At 34.1% G+C, this 18,779-nt stretch overlaps 2 protein-coding genes across 4 annotated transcripts in view; one reads left to right on the top strand and one right to left on the bottom strand.

The window, feature by feature from the left end:
• The window catches only part of LRRIQ3 (leucine rich repeats and IQ motif containing 3), a 234,601-nt gene extending 225,637 nt beyond the window's left edge, over positions 1-8,964 (bottom strand). Inside the window, exons 1-2 of the mRNA XM_060005966.1 lie at positions 8,827-8,964; positions 6,374-6,438 (exon numbers count right to left, since the gene is read on the bottom strand). The gene's annotated coding sequence lies outside the window, so the exon portion shown is untranslated. The remainder of the gene's footprint in view (positions 1-6,373; positions 6,439-8,826) is intronic.
• A 136-nt stretch (positions 8,965-9,100) lies between these two features.
• On the top strand, positions 9,101-18,024 carry FPGT (fucose-1-phosphate guanylyltransferase). Of its 3 annotated transcripts, XM_060023830.1 has the most exons (4): positions 9,101-9,229; positions 10,563-10,730; positions 11,891-11,983; positions 14,034-18,023. In XM_060023830.1, the coding sequence occupies exons 1-4, from the start codon at positions 9,148-9,150 to the stop codon at positions 15,485-15,487; spliced, it is 1,797 nt and encodes a 598-aa protein (XP_059879813.1). In that variant the 5' UTR covers positions 9,101-9,147; the 3' UTR covers positions 15,488-18,023. The 3 variants fall into 3 exon arrangements, with proteins under 3 accessions (XP_059879813.1, XP_059879815.1, XP_059879816.1); XM_060023832.1 differs by lacking the exon at positions 10,563-10,730 and having other exon boundaries at positions 14,034-18,024; XM_060023833.1 differs by lacking the exon at positions 9,101-9,229 and having other exon boundaries at positions 10,568-10,743; positions 14,034-18,024.
• The last annotated feature ends 755 nt before the right edge of the window (positions 18,025-18,779 follow it).

An 18,779-nucleotide genomic window follows, 5' to 3' on the forward strand; every position in this document is an offset into this window, starting at 1 on the left:
ATTTATTAAATCAATCCTGTTTTGATGAAGACTTGCTATGATTTTACATCACAGAGAAAATGCTCTTTCAAAACTAAAGAGAGGGGTTTTAGTAGAACAGTCAGAACACTACATGTCTCCTGGAAAATAAAAATGGAATTTAGTTGGTTTATAAATTAATGTAAATAAGCTTGCTTCTTTGAAACATTACATGCTCATTTCAAATGACATAAAATATCATTTGGAGCAAGAAATCAAGACTCACTTGTAATCAAGACATCTTACTTTTTCCCCTGTAAATATATTTGCTTTCTAAAATTTAGAAAGCTACATATATTTGTTATTAAAAAAAAAGCTTTTGTGGAAAATGCCAGTTTTCAATTTCTGTTTCTATTCCACATTCATTGATTGTAAAATCATAAACCTGAAAAACTAAAGGGTGATAAGCCAGAAGATAGATATAAAACAACCAAAACTAATTAAAACAGCCAGAAAAATACATGGACAGAAATAAGAAAATAAGAAATTAATAAGAAAAATTTAACATAGCAAATATTTGTTTCTTCGCTTAAAAACTTCGGTTAGCATTCATAAAGCAGAGTTTGAATATTCTAAAGTTGGGTCATTAATATACTTCTAGTAAGAGTAATAAATAGTGTACTTACTAATTGAAATTTAGTTATTGACTCTCCTAATTTATATTCTTCACCACTTGCCCTCTCTATGTCCTGGAAAAAAAACTCATGCTAATATTGGGACAGGTATATTATGATTTTATTACCTGACAGTCATTTGAAATATTCTACAGAAAAACTAAGAGAGCTACAGAAAATCAAAGATAAATTCCTGAAAGAGGCCAGAAGATAAAACATCTTTCTAACATAAGAACAAAGAATTATATTTGACTTCTTCTCAGAAACCATGCAAGCAAGAAGACAGTGGAGTACAATATTTAAAGTGTTGCTAGAAAAAAACTCACCAACCTAGAATTCTGTATCCTCTGAAATTATCCTTCAAAGTGAAGGAGAAATAATGACTTTCTCAGACAAACAAATATTGAGGGAATTTCTTGCCAATAGAATTACCTGGCAATAAATGTTAAAAGAAGTTCTTTGAAGAAAAGGAATATACTGTAGTTCAGAAACTCAGTTCTACATAAAGCAAGGAAGAGCACTGGGAAAGAAAAATGTGTAGGTAAAATAAAAATCTTTTATTTTTCTTATTCTTAATTGATCTATCAGATAACAATTTGTCAAAATACTAATAGCAAACAATGTATGAAATTATCTATGCTTAATTACATATCATATATGTATGAATGCTTATATATAAGTGAAGTTAAAGACAGCAGTAATAAGGGACAGAGGAAGGAATTAGGTTTATTTTCTTATTATAAGGTAGGGTACTTACACTACCTGGGAAAAGGTATAATGTTACTTGAAAATGGAATTGGATTAGTTATAAATGTGATTGCAAACTTTAGGGCAACCACTAAAAAAAGCAAAATAAGAACTATAACCAATATGCTAAGAAAGGAGAGAAAACAGAATCATATACAATGCTCAATTAAAACCACAAAAGCCAGAAAAAGTATGGAAGGCAAAAATAGGAACAAAAAACAACGGCAATAAATAGAAAACAGTAATGAATATGGCAGACATTAATCCAACTATGCCAATAATCATTATGATCATCAATAGTCAAAATGCACCAATCAAAAGAGAATGTAAGAGAAGATTTAAAAAAATTAAAATACAAGACCCACCTATACATTGTCTACAATAAAGCCTACTTTAAATATAAAGACATATAGATTAAAATGATGGAGAAAGATATACAATGTTAATACTAATCAAAAGAAAGCAGGAGTGGCTATATTAACTTCAGACAGAGCAGACTTCAAAGCAAGAAAAGTTATCAGAGATAATGAGAGCATTACATAATGATAACAGGGTCATTTCTCCAAAAAGACATACCAACTGGTAAGGTTTATGCTCCTAATAACAGAGGGTAAAACTATGTGATGCAAAATTAAAAGAACTGCAAGAAGAAACAGATGAACTCACTATCATGGTTGGAGACTTCAATACCTTTTTATCAGAAATGGGCTGATCCAGCAGACAGAAAATCAGTAAGGACACAGTTGAACTAACAACACTATCAATCAACTGGATATAATTGATACATTCAGACTACTTCATCCAACAACAGCTGAATACACATTCATCAAAAGCTCACATGAAACATTTGCCAAGATAGAATACATTCTGAATCATAAAATACACTTTAGCAAACTTAAAAGAATAGAAACTATACAATATCTGCCCCAGATCACAATGAAATTAAACTAGACATCAATAGCAGAAAGATAGCTAGGAAATCTCCAAACAGGTGGAGATTAACAACACATTTCTAAGTAACACATATTTCTAAATAACACATAGGCCAAAGAAGATCACAAGATAAATTGTTTAATATTTTTAACGAAATGAAAATAAAAATACAACTTATCAAAATGTGCAGGATGCACCAAAGCAGTGTTTAGAGGGGAGTTTATAGCACTGAATGCAGATACTACAAAAGAAGAAAGATCTAAAAATAACAATCTAAACTTCCATCTTAGTAAACTAGAAAAAGAAGAGAAAATTAAATCCAAAGTAAGGAGAATAAAAGAACTAATATGAATTAGAGCAGAAATCAATGAAATTGAAAACAGGAAATCAACAGAGAAAATCCATTAAACCAAAAACTGGTTCTTTGAAGAGGTCAATAAAACTGATAAACCTCTAGCCAAGCCAAAGAGAGAGAAAGAGAGAGAGAGAGGACAGAAATTACTAATATCAGAAATGAAAAAGGGGATGATACTACAGATCCTGTGGACATTGGAAGGATAATAAAGAAATACTATGAATAACTCCATGCACACAAATTTAATAACCTAGATGAAATGAACTGATTTCTTAAAAGAAATAATCTGCCAAAACTCACACAAGAACAAATAGACAATCTGAATAGGTGTATACCTATGAGAAATCGAGTCAATAATTAATAACCTTCCAAAACAGAAGCATCAAGCCCAGATGGGTTCATTGGGAAATACTACCAAAATTTAAGGAAGAAGTTACATGAATTCTCTACAATCTCTTTAAGAAGATAGAAGCGAAGCAAATACTTTGTAATTTGTTCTACGAGGCCAGCATTATCCTAATACTAAGGCCAGTCAAAGACATTACAAAACTACAGACCAATATTTCTCATGAAAACAGATGCAAAAATACTAAAAAAAATTAGTAAATCGAATCCAACAATGTATAAAAAGAATTATACACCTACCACCAAGCTGTATTTATCCCAGGTATACAAGACTGGTTCAACATTCAAAAACCAGTTAATGTAATCCATCACAACAACAGGCTAAAAAGAAGAATCACAGATGCAGGAAAAGCATTTGATGCACTCCAACACCTATTCGTGATAAAACTCTCAGTCAACTAGGAATAGAAAAGAACTTCCTCAACTTGATAAAGACTATTTACAAAAAGTCTACGGCTAACATTGTGCTTAATGGTGAGAAATTAGAAGCTTTTCCACTAAGATGAAGTCCAAGGCTAGGATGTCCCTTTTCACCATTACTTCCCAACTTTGTACTGAAAGTCCTAGCTAATGCAATGAGACAAAAAAAAAAAAAAAAAAAGGAAATAAAAATGTACAGACCACATCTCTGTTCACAGATGACATGATTGTCACTGTAGAAAATTCAAAAAAACAGACAAATACCCTTGGAACTACTAAGTGATTAGAGCAAAGTTGTAGATTCAGGGTTAATACACAAAAGTCAATCACTTCCCTATATACCAGCAATGAATAAGTTAAAAACACAATACCATTTCCATTATCACTACCATAAATGAAATATTTACATATAAATGGAACAAAATATGTACAAGATCTATAAGAGGAAAACAAACAAACAAATGCTGATGAGCAAATTCAAAGAATAAATGAATGGAGAAAGACAATGTTCATGGATAGAATGACTCAAAATTATCAAGATGTCTGTTCTTCCCAACTTATCTATAGATTCAATACAACCCCAGTGAAAATCTCAGCAAGTTATTTTATCGCTATTGACAAACTGATTCTAAAGTTTATATATAGAGGCAAAAGACCTCCCAGTATCTAACACAATACTTAAGAAGTACAAAGTTGGAAAAATGATACCACCTGACTTCAAGACTTACTATAAAGCTATAGTAATCAGGACAGTCCAGTATTGTCAAAAGAAAGATAGATCAGTAGAACAGAATAGAGAGCCTAGAAACAGACAGACATGAATACAGTCAACTCATCTTTGACAAAGGAGAAAAAGCAAAGACAGACTTTCAACAAATGGTGATGAAACAGCTGGACAGCCACATGAAAAAGAAAATGAATCTGGACACAGACTTTATACCTCCAGAAAGAATAATTCAAATTGGATATATGACCTAAATGTAAAACATAAAACAATAAAACTCTTAGAAGATAACTTAGGAGAAAACCTAGATGACATTAGGATGATGATGACTTTGTTAGATACAATGTCAAAAACATAATCAATAAAAAAATACTTTATAATCTATAGCTCATTTCTATTAAAGACACGATCTGCAAAAGGTAATGCCAAATGAATGAGAAGACAAGTCACAGACTAGGAGAAAATCTTTTGCAAAAGACACATCTGCTAAAGGACTCTTATACAAAATATACAAAGAACTCTTAAAATTCAACAATAAGAAAATGAACAACCAGATTAAAAAATAAGCCAAAAACCTTAACAGACACTTCAGCAAAGAAGATACATAGGTGGCAAATAAGCATATGAAAGTCTCTCCTTAACACATATCATCAGGAAAATGCAAATTAAGAAAATAATGAGATACCATAACACACCGATTAGAATGGCCAAAAGTCTAACACTGATAACACAAACTGATGACAAGGATGTGGAAGAATAGAAACTTTCATTCATTCTGGTAGGAGTGCAAAATGGTATAGCCACTCTGGAAGACAGTTCGGGGGTTTCACAAAAAACTAAATACACTCTTACCATAAAATCCAGTAATTGCATTCTTTGGTATTTACCCAAAGGAGTTGAATACTTATTTTCACACATAACCCTGCACGTGGATATATATAGCAGCTTTACTCACGATCACCAAAATTGGGAGGAATCAAGAAGTCCTTCAGTAGGTGAACGGATAAATAACCTGTGGTACATCCATACAATGGACTGTTTACTCAGCACTAAAAATAAATTAGCTATCAAGCAATGAAAAGACATGGTATAACCTTAAGTGCATATTATTAAGTGAAATAAGCTAATCTAAAAAGGCTCATACTGTAGGATTCCACCCATATGACATTCTGGAAAAAGCAAAACATGGAAACAGTAAAAAGATCAGTGGTTGAAGGATTTGCAGGATTTGGGGAATGAGGGATGAATAGGCAGAGCACAGAGGATTTTTAGGATAGTGAAACTACTCTGAATAATACTATAACAATGTATACATGTCCTTATACTGTGTCCAAACCCATAGAATATAAAACACCATGAGTGAATCCTAAGGGAAACTACAGACTTTGAGTGATTGTGATGTGTCATTATAGGTTCATCAATTTTAACTAATGTACCACTCTGGTGAGGTATGTAGATAATGGGGGAAGCTATGCATGTGTGGGTATATATGAGGGTATACTGGAAACCTCTGTAACTTCTTCCCAAGTTTGCTGTGAACCTAAATCTGCTCTGAAGATACAGTCTTTAAAAAAATTAAGAGAGAAAGTAAAATAGAAGTTTAGGGGAAAAAAGTTTTCCTTTGCCCTCGAGAAAGATGGTAAGGGTTCCTTCAATAGGCTACAGTGAGAAAAATTAGGGAAGAAATAGTCTGAGACCAGGCTAACTGAGTAATTACATTCAAAGAAAGGAAACAGTAAAAAAGAGATTTTTGCTTTACACTCCACATCAGGAAGAGTAAGAGGAGAAAGACTGGTTAAACAGAGATGATGCACAAGTAACGGAAAAGATGAGAGCCCCAGCATGAACTGGCCAAGCCATGTACCTAAGCTCCATGGTCCGTAATCAAGGACCTGCTCCATGTGGCTTAAGCTTCTTTTTATGAATAAGAAGAAAAACTTTAATGTGCTTCTCTACAACTTTCACACAACAGTCATATCCATGCCTATAGTAATAAAAATAACCTAACAGGCATTAATTGTAGATAAGCACAAGGCATCTTATTGGGGTGATGGAAATGTTCTATACCTAGCTTGTGATCATGGTTGCACAACTCAGTACATTTACTAAAAATCATTAAAACTCACTTACAATATGTTAATGATAGTTAAAGCATACCTCAGTAAAGTTCTTAAAAAGTCTATCTCACTTCTTTTCATGCCACTTCTTCAGATACTCTCCTCCTATAGAAAAAAAAAAAAAAAAAAAGCCCAAATGCCTCCAAAAAGCATCTTTTCTCAACTTATTATAGTTTGGTTTGTCTGATGTCCCCCCCTTTTTTTTTTAATCAACAAATCTTTGAAATCTTTATTTTAAATCATATTTGTTATCATTTTGATGTCCCTTTTGAAATGTGGAATTCAAGATCAAACACATCATTTCCATTTTATACAGAATAATGGGTTTACTACAGACCTGTACTGACATATTTTATTCTGGTCACAGTAGCTTATGACTGTTTAAACAACCATTATCACACTGTCTGATTATATAAAACCTAAACTTAAATAAAATCCTTTGACTTTTTTACCCACTACAATCAACTGCCAGAAATTTACTGCCACTCACATAGTATACAACTTTTTCATTTTTTATTTAAAAATTAATATTAGTGAAAATTTGAAGAAAACAGAAAAGACAGAAGGACAAAAAACATAGCCGATATAGTATATTTACGTCCAGCACATTTTATGTAATATAATCATATCAGCAAAAAAGTAGCATCCATTTCTATGGCCATTCTTCCCAGGTCCAAGAAATGCTCTAACATACATTTAACACTCTGTTATACAGTCTATCACATCACCCTGTTTTAGTCCCCTCACAATTCTTATCATTTCTTAAGTTTTCTTATTTAGTTACCTTTTTCAGCATTTACCTCATTAGTATGTACAATCCCTCAGTTTATAGGCTCTATTGCCCTTTCTTTCCTTAGGACCTCATCTAATTCTGTAGTTTAAAAATTAACTCCATCTATATGCTGACAACTCCCAAAATTATATCTCTTAAGTCCGGACCTGTCTTGTAAACTCCAGACTCATGTATAATGCAAACACATATACATACAAACTCCCATAACATATGCACTGCACATATATACATCTGTTTACTTTCCACATCCAAAACCAAATTCTGGACTCTCCCTACTACCCCAATAACCGTCCCTACTTCCCCATCCATATCCTTTCCCATTTCAACTGGTGGTCGCTCCAGCCTTCAGGCAGTTATCCTTGACTCCTCTCTTTCTTTCACATTCCACAGCCATTCCTTTAGCAAATTGTATTAATTATGCCTTCAAACATATATCCAGAATCTAACCAACTTCTCATCACCCCCACTATTCCCATCCTGGCCAAGCCTTCACCAACTCTCACCTGTTTTGCTGCAGTAGCCTCCAAACAAGTCTCCCTGCTTCTATCATTGCCCCACTCTCCGCTAGAGTCTATTTTCACATTTCCATGAAATGCTCCTTTTAAACATAATGTAAGTCACATAAAACCTTGCAATGGCTTTGTTTCACTCAGTTAAAAAATAAAATCCTTTATTTAAGCCGTTATCTCACTTTCTCTCTTGCTACTTCCCCTTTTGTTCTCTCTCACCTCACTTAAGTCTTTTGTATTTTCTAAATGTTCTTATTAAGAATGTTTTGTTTTTATTAACAAAAAAGAGAGCTTTTAAACAATAAAACTATGAAAGCATAATCTCCCTTTTCACTCAAATTCTTTCACTCTAAGTACTGAATTAAATAACAGGGTCAATTCTGTAGAAGAAAAACTAAGTTAAGTTCATGGTAAGAACTTGTAAGGCCTTGAATGCCTATGTTCCTGATGAAACTTTAATGAAGACAGGCTTCTCAACTAAATTAAACTGTATGGTGCGGTAGAATGATGTCGGAGTTTGGGATTGAAATATCTTGCTTAAATCTTCTCTCTACTACTTAACTAATTGTGAGAGCCTGACTAAGTCACTATTCTCTCTCATTCATAGCTTTCTCACGTGTAAAGATAAATAGAAGAATCTGTAAAACTCATCATAAACTTGGTGTTTTACAAGAGAAGAAAACTTATCTATCGATACCTACCGAAAACACATCCACTAAGGCCAACTTATTCCCAGGAATGCTATTGAAAGTTCTAGATTAATCTGCATACACAAAAGGTTGCCAGAGAAACAGCCAAAAAGCCCCAAACGTTAAGGGCCTCATTGCAGAATTTTATACAACTTCCAAAAGCCTCTTAAGTTATCTCAAAACTGAGAGGTGTGGAGTGGCTCACTCTCTAGTAACTGCAAGGGCAAAGAAGCCACAAAGCTTCCTGAAGAGAGTACAGATTTTAAAAGTTCAGACTATGTATGTATCTGGACCTGGGGTTGGGGCAGATGGCTTCAGACGACGACCCAAGGGGAAGAATTAACTCTCAAGAGGTCCTTGGGAACTGCCCCTGGCTGAAACAAACCACGAGTTAGAAAGGACGAACGGCCTTTGAGAGAAAGCTAGAAGCTAAGTTGTAGTTTGAACTTCTCCTTAAGCGAGTCAGTTCTCGAAATTTCGCCGCCCAAGCAGGACAACTCACCGGGTCTACCGAGCTGCAAGGCTTTATTAGTTGGTAACAAGCGGCCCAGACCCGTCACAGTCCGACAAATCACTAGGTGGCCATTTATCCGTTCCGGAGGCCGTTGCTAGGGAAACGGAGCGAAGCCCCGGGCTCACCCCGTCGTGGTTTTCCTTAGGCAAGACAAAGAGCTTCGGGGGCGTAGTTACGTGAGTGACGCACGTAGGGGGCGGGACAGAGACGAAACCGGACCAAAGAACGGGTTACGTCCCAGGGCGCATGCGTGCGGTGCTGGGCTGCGGGATCGCTGGAAGTCTTCGGCGGTGTTGGGGAAAGTGAGCTATGGCAGCCACGAGTGCCCTTCCAGGCGTATCTTTGCGAGAAGCCACCCAGCGAAGGTTGCGGAGGTTTTCAGAGCTTAGAGGTACCAAAGGAGGAACCCTGGCTCTCCCCGGCAACGGACAGGGAGGGCGCTTTACGTGCTGGTGTATTTGCTGGACTACCACTTCCTTTTATTAATCACTTGCGGGCCTAGGACGCTGGCCCAGGCGCAGTTAATGTTCCTCTTAAGTTTTTTTATTCTTCTGTCACTCTCCTTTCTTTACGTTATGCTTGTTGCTTTCTTTAAGTTTATTCCCAGTTGCTTATATATAAATATATATATATATATGTATATATATGAGGAGGAATGAGAAGACAGTTATTAGCCTGACTAGTGAAGCTATAAATCCAAGTTATTCGTTTGGTTAGCTCATTAGCAAAAATTATTTTAAATAAACCTAAAAGATCTAAAGCATAGTGATTTGACTCTTACAAATCCGATTTTAGCTTTCTTCCACTCCCTACCTACTTCACCAATTTGTTCCATGATGTGAACGCTTACTAAGTGAAAAGCGAAACAACACGGTGAAATTATTGATTAAAAATTAAAAGGGGTAACTTTGTGTCAAAATGTTTTTTTAAAGCACTATGCCACTTGTCATTTCCTGTACAACTATCTAATTGGTCATATTTTTGTTGACGTTACTGCTTTAAAAATACAGAAAATAATACTTGGATTACAGTAAAATGTTCAGGACTATTAGATTCTAGCTGACTAGAATTTGTTAAAAACGCTTATTTGTCTTGTTTATCAATAAAGAAGAGCTTCCAACTGTCAGCCAAAAGTTCAGTCTCTTATTGAGTTCATCAGGGAGCTGGGAACTTTTCTGTTATCCAGAATTTGGTGTCATTCTCCAGTAACCTTTGTAAACTTGCATGGCTCATTTTAAGGCGATTAAAAAGTAAAGTGCCCACATTTATGAACACCAACATTGTAGCAATGGGTCCTTGGATTTAATCTTTCTTAGCCAACAAACATTAAGTGGTCCCTGTATGTGAAAACTGATTTTCAAAACTGGAGATTAATTTATTCCTTTGTCTCCTCTCTTTATTTAAGAATTGAGCTCATCTTTAGCAAGTCAAAAGTACTTCTCTTAATCAAGAAACATTACAACTCTCAGAAAATCTAAATAAATGGGACTGTAGACCATAAAAGGAGCAAGTAATCTAAAAGGAAAAAAAGTAGAATTTGTGAACACTCCTCATTAGAACTATTTTGAATCCTACTAGCTGACCACTCATTATTCCCTAATTCTCAAAAGCAGAAGATACATTTTTGAAGATACTATTACCTCTTTTTTCCTTCTTTCCAAATAGGTAAACCTGTAACAGCTAGAGAATTCTGATAATATTTATCACTTTCTTCTTACACATAGGCAAACCTGTGGCAGCTGGAGAATTCTGGGACATTGTTGCAATAACAGCAGCTGATGATAAACAGGAACTTGCTTATAAGCAACAACTGTCAGAAAAGCTGAAAAAAAAGGAGTTACCTCTTGGAGTTCAATATCATGTTTTTGTTGATCCTGCTGGAGCCAAAATTGGTACACATTTATGGTCAGATTTATATCATAAATTGTGGGCAGAATAATCACTGAAGAAAAGCTTTCCTGTGGCTTACAGTTTATACTGTGTGTCTTACCACCTATAGTCTTTAAAAATTTTTTAATTTTTATGTAAGTTCACTATTTTTTAAGAAAGATAAAAGGCATGGCAACTGTTTTTACACATTGTGGACTTACCATGAAAAACTTCCAGAATGTTATGTTACTTAAAAGAGAATTTTATTAGTCTTAATAAAATTTACTCAGGTGGTGAATATTCTTTTGGACCTTATCAGTAGGACTCTTAAGGTCCCTCTGAACTACACAATTTGCTCAGAAACTTACATGAAGAGATCAAATCAGAAAAAATAAATATTTGGCCTCTTGGGACCACAATGCAGAATGCGAAAGAGCACAGTCTAATGGCATAATTATCATAGATGTTTACTTTTAAAAACCAGTTTGTCCACTTTGCCTTTTGACCTTACCTTGCAAATAAAAATACACGCTATTTTCCTGGGGGCCATTTTCCATGTGATACTTAAAGCTGAAGCTCATTGATACCAGAGTTAGGGTATCTGTATCTGATACTAGCATGTCCTAATTAGCCAGTGTTTTAATCCTCATAAATATGTGGTCAGTACTTTTCTGATTCCCATGTTTGAATGAGATTCAGGCACAAAATGTTAAATAACTTGCCCATGGTAACTAGTAAGTGGAAGTTACATTTAAGATGTTTTTTAGGAAAACAGGTTCTAAAAATCTTCTTAGAAAGTAAATCTAACACATATATATGATCATATGGGAGAATTATTTTAATGCGTTTTACAGTTCATTACTCCAAGTGAACGTGTAAACTTACAGTCTTATAGTGTTGCAGATTGCTTAATTTATCATTTCTTTCTTTTTACTACTATTTTCAGGAGAAAATTAACTCAACTTTTATTACCAAGGGCTCATCTCTGGGTTTTATTACTAATTATTTAATTGCTAAGAAATGTGTATTTAATTTGATTGTTCTGCCTATACCTTTGGTCTCTGCCTGGTTAATTGTAGCCAGAGGTCATATCCTCAAAGTTATAACACTTAAATTTACTGTAATAACAAAGTTTTTGTAACTTTATGTGAAATAAATTGAGCTTTTTAACTTTGTTTTCAAGGAAATGGAGGATCGACACTTTGTGCCCTTCGATGTTTGGAAAAGCTTTATGGAGATGAATGGAATTCTTTTACCATCCTATTAATTCACTCTGGTAATGTTACACTTTACTAATTTACATTTTCTTTTAGTATATTACCTTTTATATCCAAGGGGCCTTTTTCTCCATTACTAATACTATCCCCTTTTTTTTTTTTTCTTTTGTCTTTGAAGTTATACTGCTTTGGAAACAAATATTTTATGCTTTCCTTGATATTTTTAGGTTGTAAGTAGCATAATATTTTTCACAAAATTTAACCTTAAAATTGTAGATCACATACATCCTCAACTTTCATGTATTGTTTTTGGTATACATATCGAAAATTATTTTCCTAAGATAGAACTCATCAAAATATGAACATTTCTTGACAATGCTTTAGAAAGGATTCTTGCTGTAGGGGAGAGGCTGGTTTAGTACTGTGATTACCAGACTTTACACAAAACCTGTTAACACATTTTTATCTAGTTATTGGTGACCAAAGTCCATAATCCTTAGGAGTTTAAAAACAAAAAGAAAAGGTGGTGACAGAACATGGAGTTGACAAGAAAGTATAAAAGAGGGAAAATCACACACCAAAAAAGGGAACAGAAGGGTAGGAAAGAAGTAATCTCAGAGTATAATTTTTTAAATTGGACAGATTTGGTTGTATGAAAATTTGGGTTATATGAAAGAGACCTCTGTTATTTTTCCTCTATGTACTGGAGGCTGGCGAAACTTTGTCATGGACTTGTACCAGTTCAGGAACAGATATTTTAGAGCCACTCATCCACATGGTTACCAAGGCACTTTTCATTTTTTAGGATTCATATACGGAACAATGATTCTTTTTAAAGATGATATCAAGTAAAACATCCAAGTTCTGATTTTAAGACTAACTGAAAAAGTAAAAGAAAAATTCAAATTTACAGTTTTATTCCAGAACGAGTATTATAATTAATTTAGTAAAAATTAAGTTAGACACCAGAAAATATATTTTAATACAATCGATCCTTGCAAATATATAATAATGCATTGATCTGTGAGTGGTGCTGAACCCTCACACAGTCTAAAATCTGCATGTAACTTCATAGTTGGTCTTCTGTATAGGCAGTTCCACTCTCCATAGCCACAATTTTTCATCAGGGATTCAACCAACGTCGGGTCATATAGTCTTACAGTATTTATTGAAAAAAATCCTCATGTAAATGGACTGGTAGAGTTCAAACACTTATTGTTCAAGGGTCAAGTGTAATTAAAAGTAGGTAATTCTTACAATGCTGAACTTTACTGTTGGTTAGTATTTGGAAAATGAAAAAGAAAGTATTAGCTCATTGGTTGAATGATGTACTCTGTAGTAAGTGCTTTGCATGTATTGTTGATCTCATAAAACATGATAAAGCAAGTATTTACATCTGCTGATTTAGTGTTAAGTCCCAAGATGAACAATTAAAAAGTGGTGAACCAGAATTTGAACGCATTTTTGTGTGACTCTTTCTACTATGCCTCTCACTATAATTAGTTACGTAAAAATGATGTAAGCTATTTAATGTACTTAAGCGAACACACTTTTCAAGGAATTAAGTCATAAGGCTCATTTTAGAGGGAAAGGCCTTTTAAAATTAAAAACAAATATACATTGTAAAGTGCTTTTAAATAAATGCACCTTTACTTCCTTTAAGTGTATGTAATTGAGGAAACACATTCCATCTGGAAATTACTCTTTAATAGATAATTATGTATATTAGTTTTTTGTGACTTTTTCCCCCCATGAAGTGGATTTTTAATGTAGGCGTTTAAACATGGTTGAAATTTATTGTGTGAAATGTAGATATAAGGTCATATTTTAGCTCATTGTCCTTTTTACTTGTTATCCAGTTGAGTTAAAACAATTCATAGTCTGTAAAGCATGTTACAGGTCTTTTCTAATCTAGAACTGCATTATAGCAAATCTCTACAGAATTGCTCTGTGAATTTGTCATCTGGAATTTATTATTCTTTCCTGGGATACAGTAATATATTGTATATTTTAAATATCTTTAGAGATATTTTGAGTTGTAACTGATGCTCCTAGGTTTTTAAATCTTATAAACATTTTAAAACAGTTATTTTGTTTAATTTTATATAGGTGGCTACAGTCAACGCCTTCCAAATGCAAGTGCTCTGGGGAAAATTTTCACTGCTTTACCTTTTGGTAGCCCCATTTATCAGATGTTGGAATTAAAACTAGCCATGTACATTGATTTCCCCTCACATATGAATCCTGGGATTCTGGTTACCTGTGCAGATGATATTGAACTTTATAGTATTGGAGAATCTGAGTATATTAGGTTTGACAAACCTGGCTTTACTGCTTTAGCTCATCCTTCTAGTTTGACTGTAGGTACAACACATGGAGTATTTGTCTTAGAACCTTTTAACTATTTAGAACATAGAGACCTCGAGTACAGAAGTTGCCATCGTTTCCTTCATAAGCCCAGCATAGAAAAGATGTATCAATTTGATGCTGTGTGTAGACCTAGAAATTTTTTTCAACAAAACTTTGCTGGGGGTGACATACCCTCTCTTAAATTAGACCCTGAGTATGTCTACACAGACAGCCTATTTTACATGGATCATAAAACAGCGAAAAAGTTACTTGCTTTTTATGAAAAAATAGGTACACTGAACTGTGAAATAGATGCCTATGGAGACTTTCTGCAGGCTTTGGGACCTGGAGCAACTGTGGAATATACCAGAAACACATCAAATGTTACTAAAGAAGAGTCAGAGCTGGTAGACATGAGGCAAAGAATATTTCATCTTCTTAGAGGAACATCACTAAATGTTGTTGTTCTTAATAACTCCAAATTTTATCACATTGGAACAACTGAAGAATATTTGTTTCATTTTACTTCTGATAGCAATTTGAAGTCAGAGCTTGGCTTACAGTCCATAGCTTTTAGCATCTTTCCAGCAATACCAGAATGCTCTAGCAACAAATCCTGTATCATTCAAAGTATATTGGATTCAAGAAGTTCTGTGGCACCTGGCTCAGTTGTAGAGTATTCCAGATTGGGGCCTGATGTTTCAGTGGGGGAAAATTGCATTATTAGTGGTTCTTGTATAACAACAGCCGTCCTGTCTGCACATTCTTTTGTGTGTTCCTTAAGCTTGAAGATGAATAGACACTTAAAGTATTCAACTATGGCATGTGGAGTGCAAGACAACTTGAAAAAGAATGTTAAAACATTGTCAGATATAAAGTTACTTCAATTCTTTGGAGTCTGTTTCCTGTCATGCTTAGACATTTGGAATCTTAAAGTTACAGAGGAACTGTTCTCTGGAAACAAGACATGTTTGAGTTTGTGGAATGCTCGTATTTTCCCAGTTTGTTCTTCTTTGAGTGATTCAGTTACAACATCCCTAAAGATGTTAAATGCTGTACAGAACAAGTCAGCATTCAGCCTGAATAAATACAAGCTGTTGTCCATTGAAGAAATGCTTTTCTACAAAGATGTGGAAGACATGATAACTTATAGGGAGCAAATTTTTCTAGAAATTACTTTGAATAGAAAACAGTCTGATTTAGAGACATCTTAAATATTGTATACTCTGCCTTTCTTGATTGAGCAAGATTGCAGATGCAGGAATTTTCTGTAGACTTGTTTTTTAATTGAAGTGAATTAATGAAAATTATATTAACATGCTTGCTGTAGCATAAAATTAATAACAAAAATAAACCATTTTTAGATGAAAGAATAGCTTAAGGATGTAAGTTCAGAAAAGTGATTTTTTTTTATATTTATCACTATTTAAATTTTTCTTTTATAAAGATGACTTGTGGAACATTATTTTGTTCACAAAATACTATAATTGTTTTAAAGGTAATTTTCTAAATATACCTTCAGAATTTTTTCATCTTCTTTTGGGCTTTGGTTCCAATGAAGTTAGATGTATTCATTGGCAGTTCTCTCCTCAAGTGCATTAGACCTATTCTGATGAACTAATAAAAATGTCATACTGTAGGGTCTTCAAAGCACTGTAGGAATACTGTAGAAGTACTTTTTCAGAAACAAATCCATGGCTAACAGAGTCAAATTAAATGAATGCTTAAAATATTGTGATAGTCTTAATTAATAAATAAGTATTAATAGATACAAACCATTCTGAAATTGATGATAAAAATCTATGTGACTTATCAGCAACCCTCAGTTATGATATTTATGTATATATTTTTCAAGTTTCTTCCCAAGGAGTAAATAAAGATATATGGTAGCCATTTTTTAGCATTTACTGATTTACTTGCATAGATTTCAGAGGATGTTATGTGTTTGTCACTCATTAAAAGTTCAATGCTGTATTTCTAATCTAATTAATCTAAGGTGTCATCAGTTCTTAAGAATCGCCATTATTTTATGTTCCACTGAAAAAGAGAAAACACTACCAATAAAATATGCAATGCTTTTCTTGTTACTTGAAGTTTTTATTTATTGGAAATCTTTTTTAAAACCACTTAAATATAGATTTATGTCATTTAACCCTTTTGCAAATACATGTAGAGGAACAAAAAAGTGAAATATTAAGATACAGTCAAGACTTTTCTGAAGCTTCACATCTAGAGTCAAACTTTTCTAAAGCAATTTTCAACTCAAGAGTGGTTGATATCCATGTGCTATCTTCTAATACCATCTAGTACCATCTTCTGTGCTATCAAAGGTATTGATAAAACTTCATATTCTACAAGTGCCACCACCACACTGATGCCTGGATTTACCTTCAAGCTATGGACACCAGATACCTGTTCTGCAAGTGGATGCTGATGCTGTTATTACTTTACAGAGTTGTTTCACTTTTACCTTAGTTAATCACATGTCTCTAGAACGTAGTTCTATTTAAATCAGTGGGAGGTTTCTGACAAATTGGTGGTCACCATGTTAATCATATTCCTGCACAATGTATGGATTCTAGTTGCTTTGAAATGTTATCTGTTCCAAAGAATTTGGCAGTGTCTCTTTCCTTGATATGCATCGCTTGGTGTGTAGTACCACACATGTATCACCAGCAGTGTATCTAACTCAACCAATGTGATAACCACATGCATGAATAAGTAATAAATTGGACATTTTCTCTTGATTTATCATTTTTATTTCGTAAAATCATGGCCCTTAAATCGTATACTTTCAAGGTTTGTGAAGGACAGCTACAATTTGTAACTAAATATATTCTGTAAACTTATTGATGAGTTAATAATTAACAATGATCAAGAAGGCATGGAAAAAAATGCAACTTTTGATATTAATCTCCCTTGGGCATTTGTCTTGCAAACTAAACAAAACAGAAATAAAGAGTGTGCATTAATGCATACTAAGTGGGAATAAAGCTTTGAAAATCCAAGTTATATGCTGCTGAAAATCACAAAAATTTGATGGAATGAATCCAGAATCAATTCTCACAAGCTGTGATGATCCACTCATCTTCTGAGGCTAAGCAATACTACTTATGTTATATAAAGGTTACCAGATTTAGCACAGAGCCAAAATCAAAACTTGCCTGCTGCAAAATATATGTATAGCTATCACAGCTGGTAACTGGTGTGCTACACATGCCATTCAGATACACCATAATGCCTTTTGGACTTGAGCAACCTGGAGACCCAGAATTTAGGAAACTTGTTGTAGTCTAGCAGAATTAAAATAGAAAGAAATAACTAAGGAAAAAAATATTAATTTGTTCAAAATTGTCTAAGGGATTTCAGGTGTTCTTTTTGTTGTTTAGCTGAATGAAACACAAGTCTTCATCTATGTCTATAACTAAATTATTAATAAAGAAAAGACCTTTTTAAAGGTACTTGAAAGTTACCTTTATAAATTCACTTAGTGCAGGAGAAATAATTCAAGCTACCATTAGCTGCTTAGTTTAACTTAAATTTTTTGTGCCTATAAAATATGTTTAGACAAAGCTGATTTCTATTGTGGTTGAGGAACACAACTTTAGTTGTTTATACTTACTGAAATTGTATTATTAATACTCTTTGTACTGAACTTTGTCACAAGTCCAACATGCTAGTGTTTGTGTTCCCATTTGTCTGTATTCATAAAAATTTTGGACTAGTTTATTTGTTTTTTGGGTTTTTTTTTTGTTTATTTGTTTTTAGACTTTTTTTGTTTATTTGTTTTTATTCAGACTTGCCAGTTTGGCTGTTCTATAATAGACCGCAATTTGGGATCAGGTTGAAAATTGGAATAAAGGATCTAACTTAAAAATGGGCAGAGGATATGAATAGACATTTTGCTTCTGGAGCTTTGGCCTGAGGGGCAGGCTTCAGGTTTATCACACACCTAGAGGCCTACCAAGCTGCTCTCAAGGAACATAGGCTATGTACACCATTTTGGTGCTCTCCCACTGCCTCGCCCCAGCTCATTGGTATCTCCCAGGAAAGAGCTCATTCACTTGTCTGGAGCCCTGATTTTTGCAACTGCTGCATAGGGGACACCTCCAGATTACCTGTCTCTGGTGGCCAGTAGGGCTTGGGCTTGTGGTCCCACAGGACAGTATATATTTGCATACTCTTGAAAGCTGCTGCATGAAGGTCTGGCTTCCAGTCAGCCTGAATCTAGGTACTGATATCCTCCCCTTTGGAACATTGACAGGTTTGGAGCATCCTTATCTAGTAGGAGCTATTAAAAATATAATAGCTGCTTGGACAAGCACAAAGGTTTGAGGGACAATCAAGAGCTGAGGTGGGTTGAATGACAAGGTTCACCTCCTACATGAGATCACTCCTTCAAGACAGGGTAAGGTGGTTATTTCATCTACTGTATAGAAACCAACAGAGTGTTAAGCAAAATGAGAAGAAAAAAAAGATGAAGAATATGCTCCAAATGAAAGAATA

The sequence above is a fragment of the Delphinus delphis genome, chromosome 1 (assembly GCF_949987515.2).
Source record: "Delphinus delphis chromosome 1, mDelDel1.2, whole genome shotgun sequence".
NCBI classification, from domain to species: Eukaryota; Metazoa; Chordata; class Mammalia; order Artiodactyla; family Delphinidae; genus Delphinus; species Delphinus delphis.

Excerpts from the sequence above, each read along its gene's own strand:
- FPGT (XM_060023830.1), top strand. The coding sequence starts at position 9,148 with ATGGCAGCCACGAGTGCCCTTCCAGGCGTATCTTTGCGAGAAGCCACC. Across the intron at positions 9,230-10,562 it reads GAGGTTTTCAGAGCTTAGAG|GCAAACCTGTGGCAGCTGGA; the intron begins GTACCAAAGGAG and ends TCTTACACATAG. Across the intron at positions 10,731-11,890 it reads TCCTGCTGGAGCCAAAATTG|GAAATGGAGGATCGACACTT; the intron begins GTACACATTTAT and ends TTTGTTTTCAAG.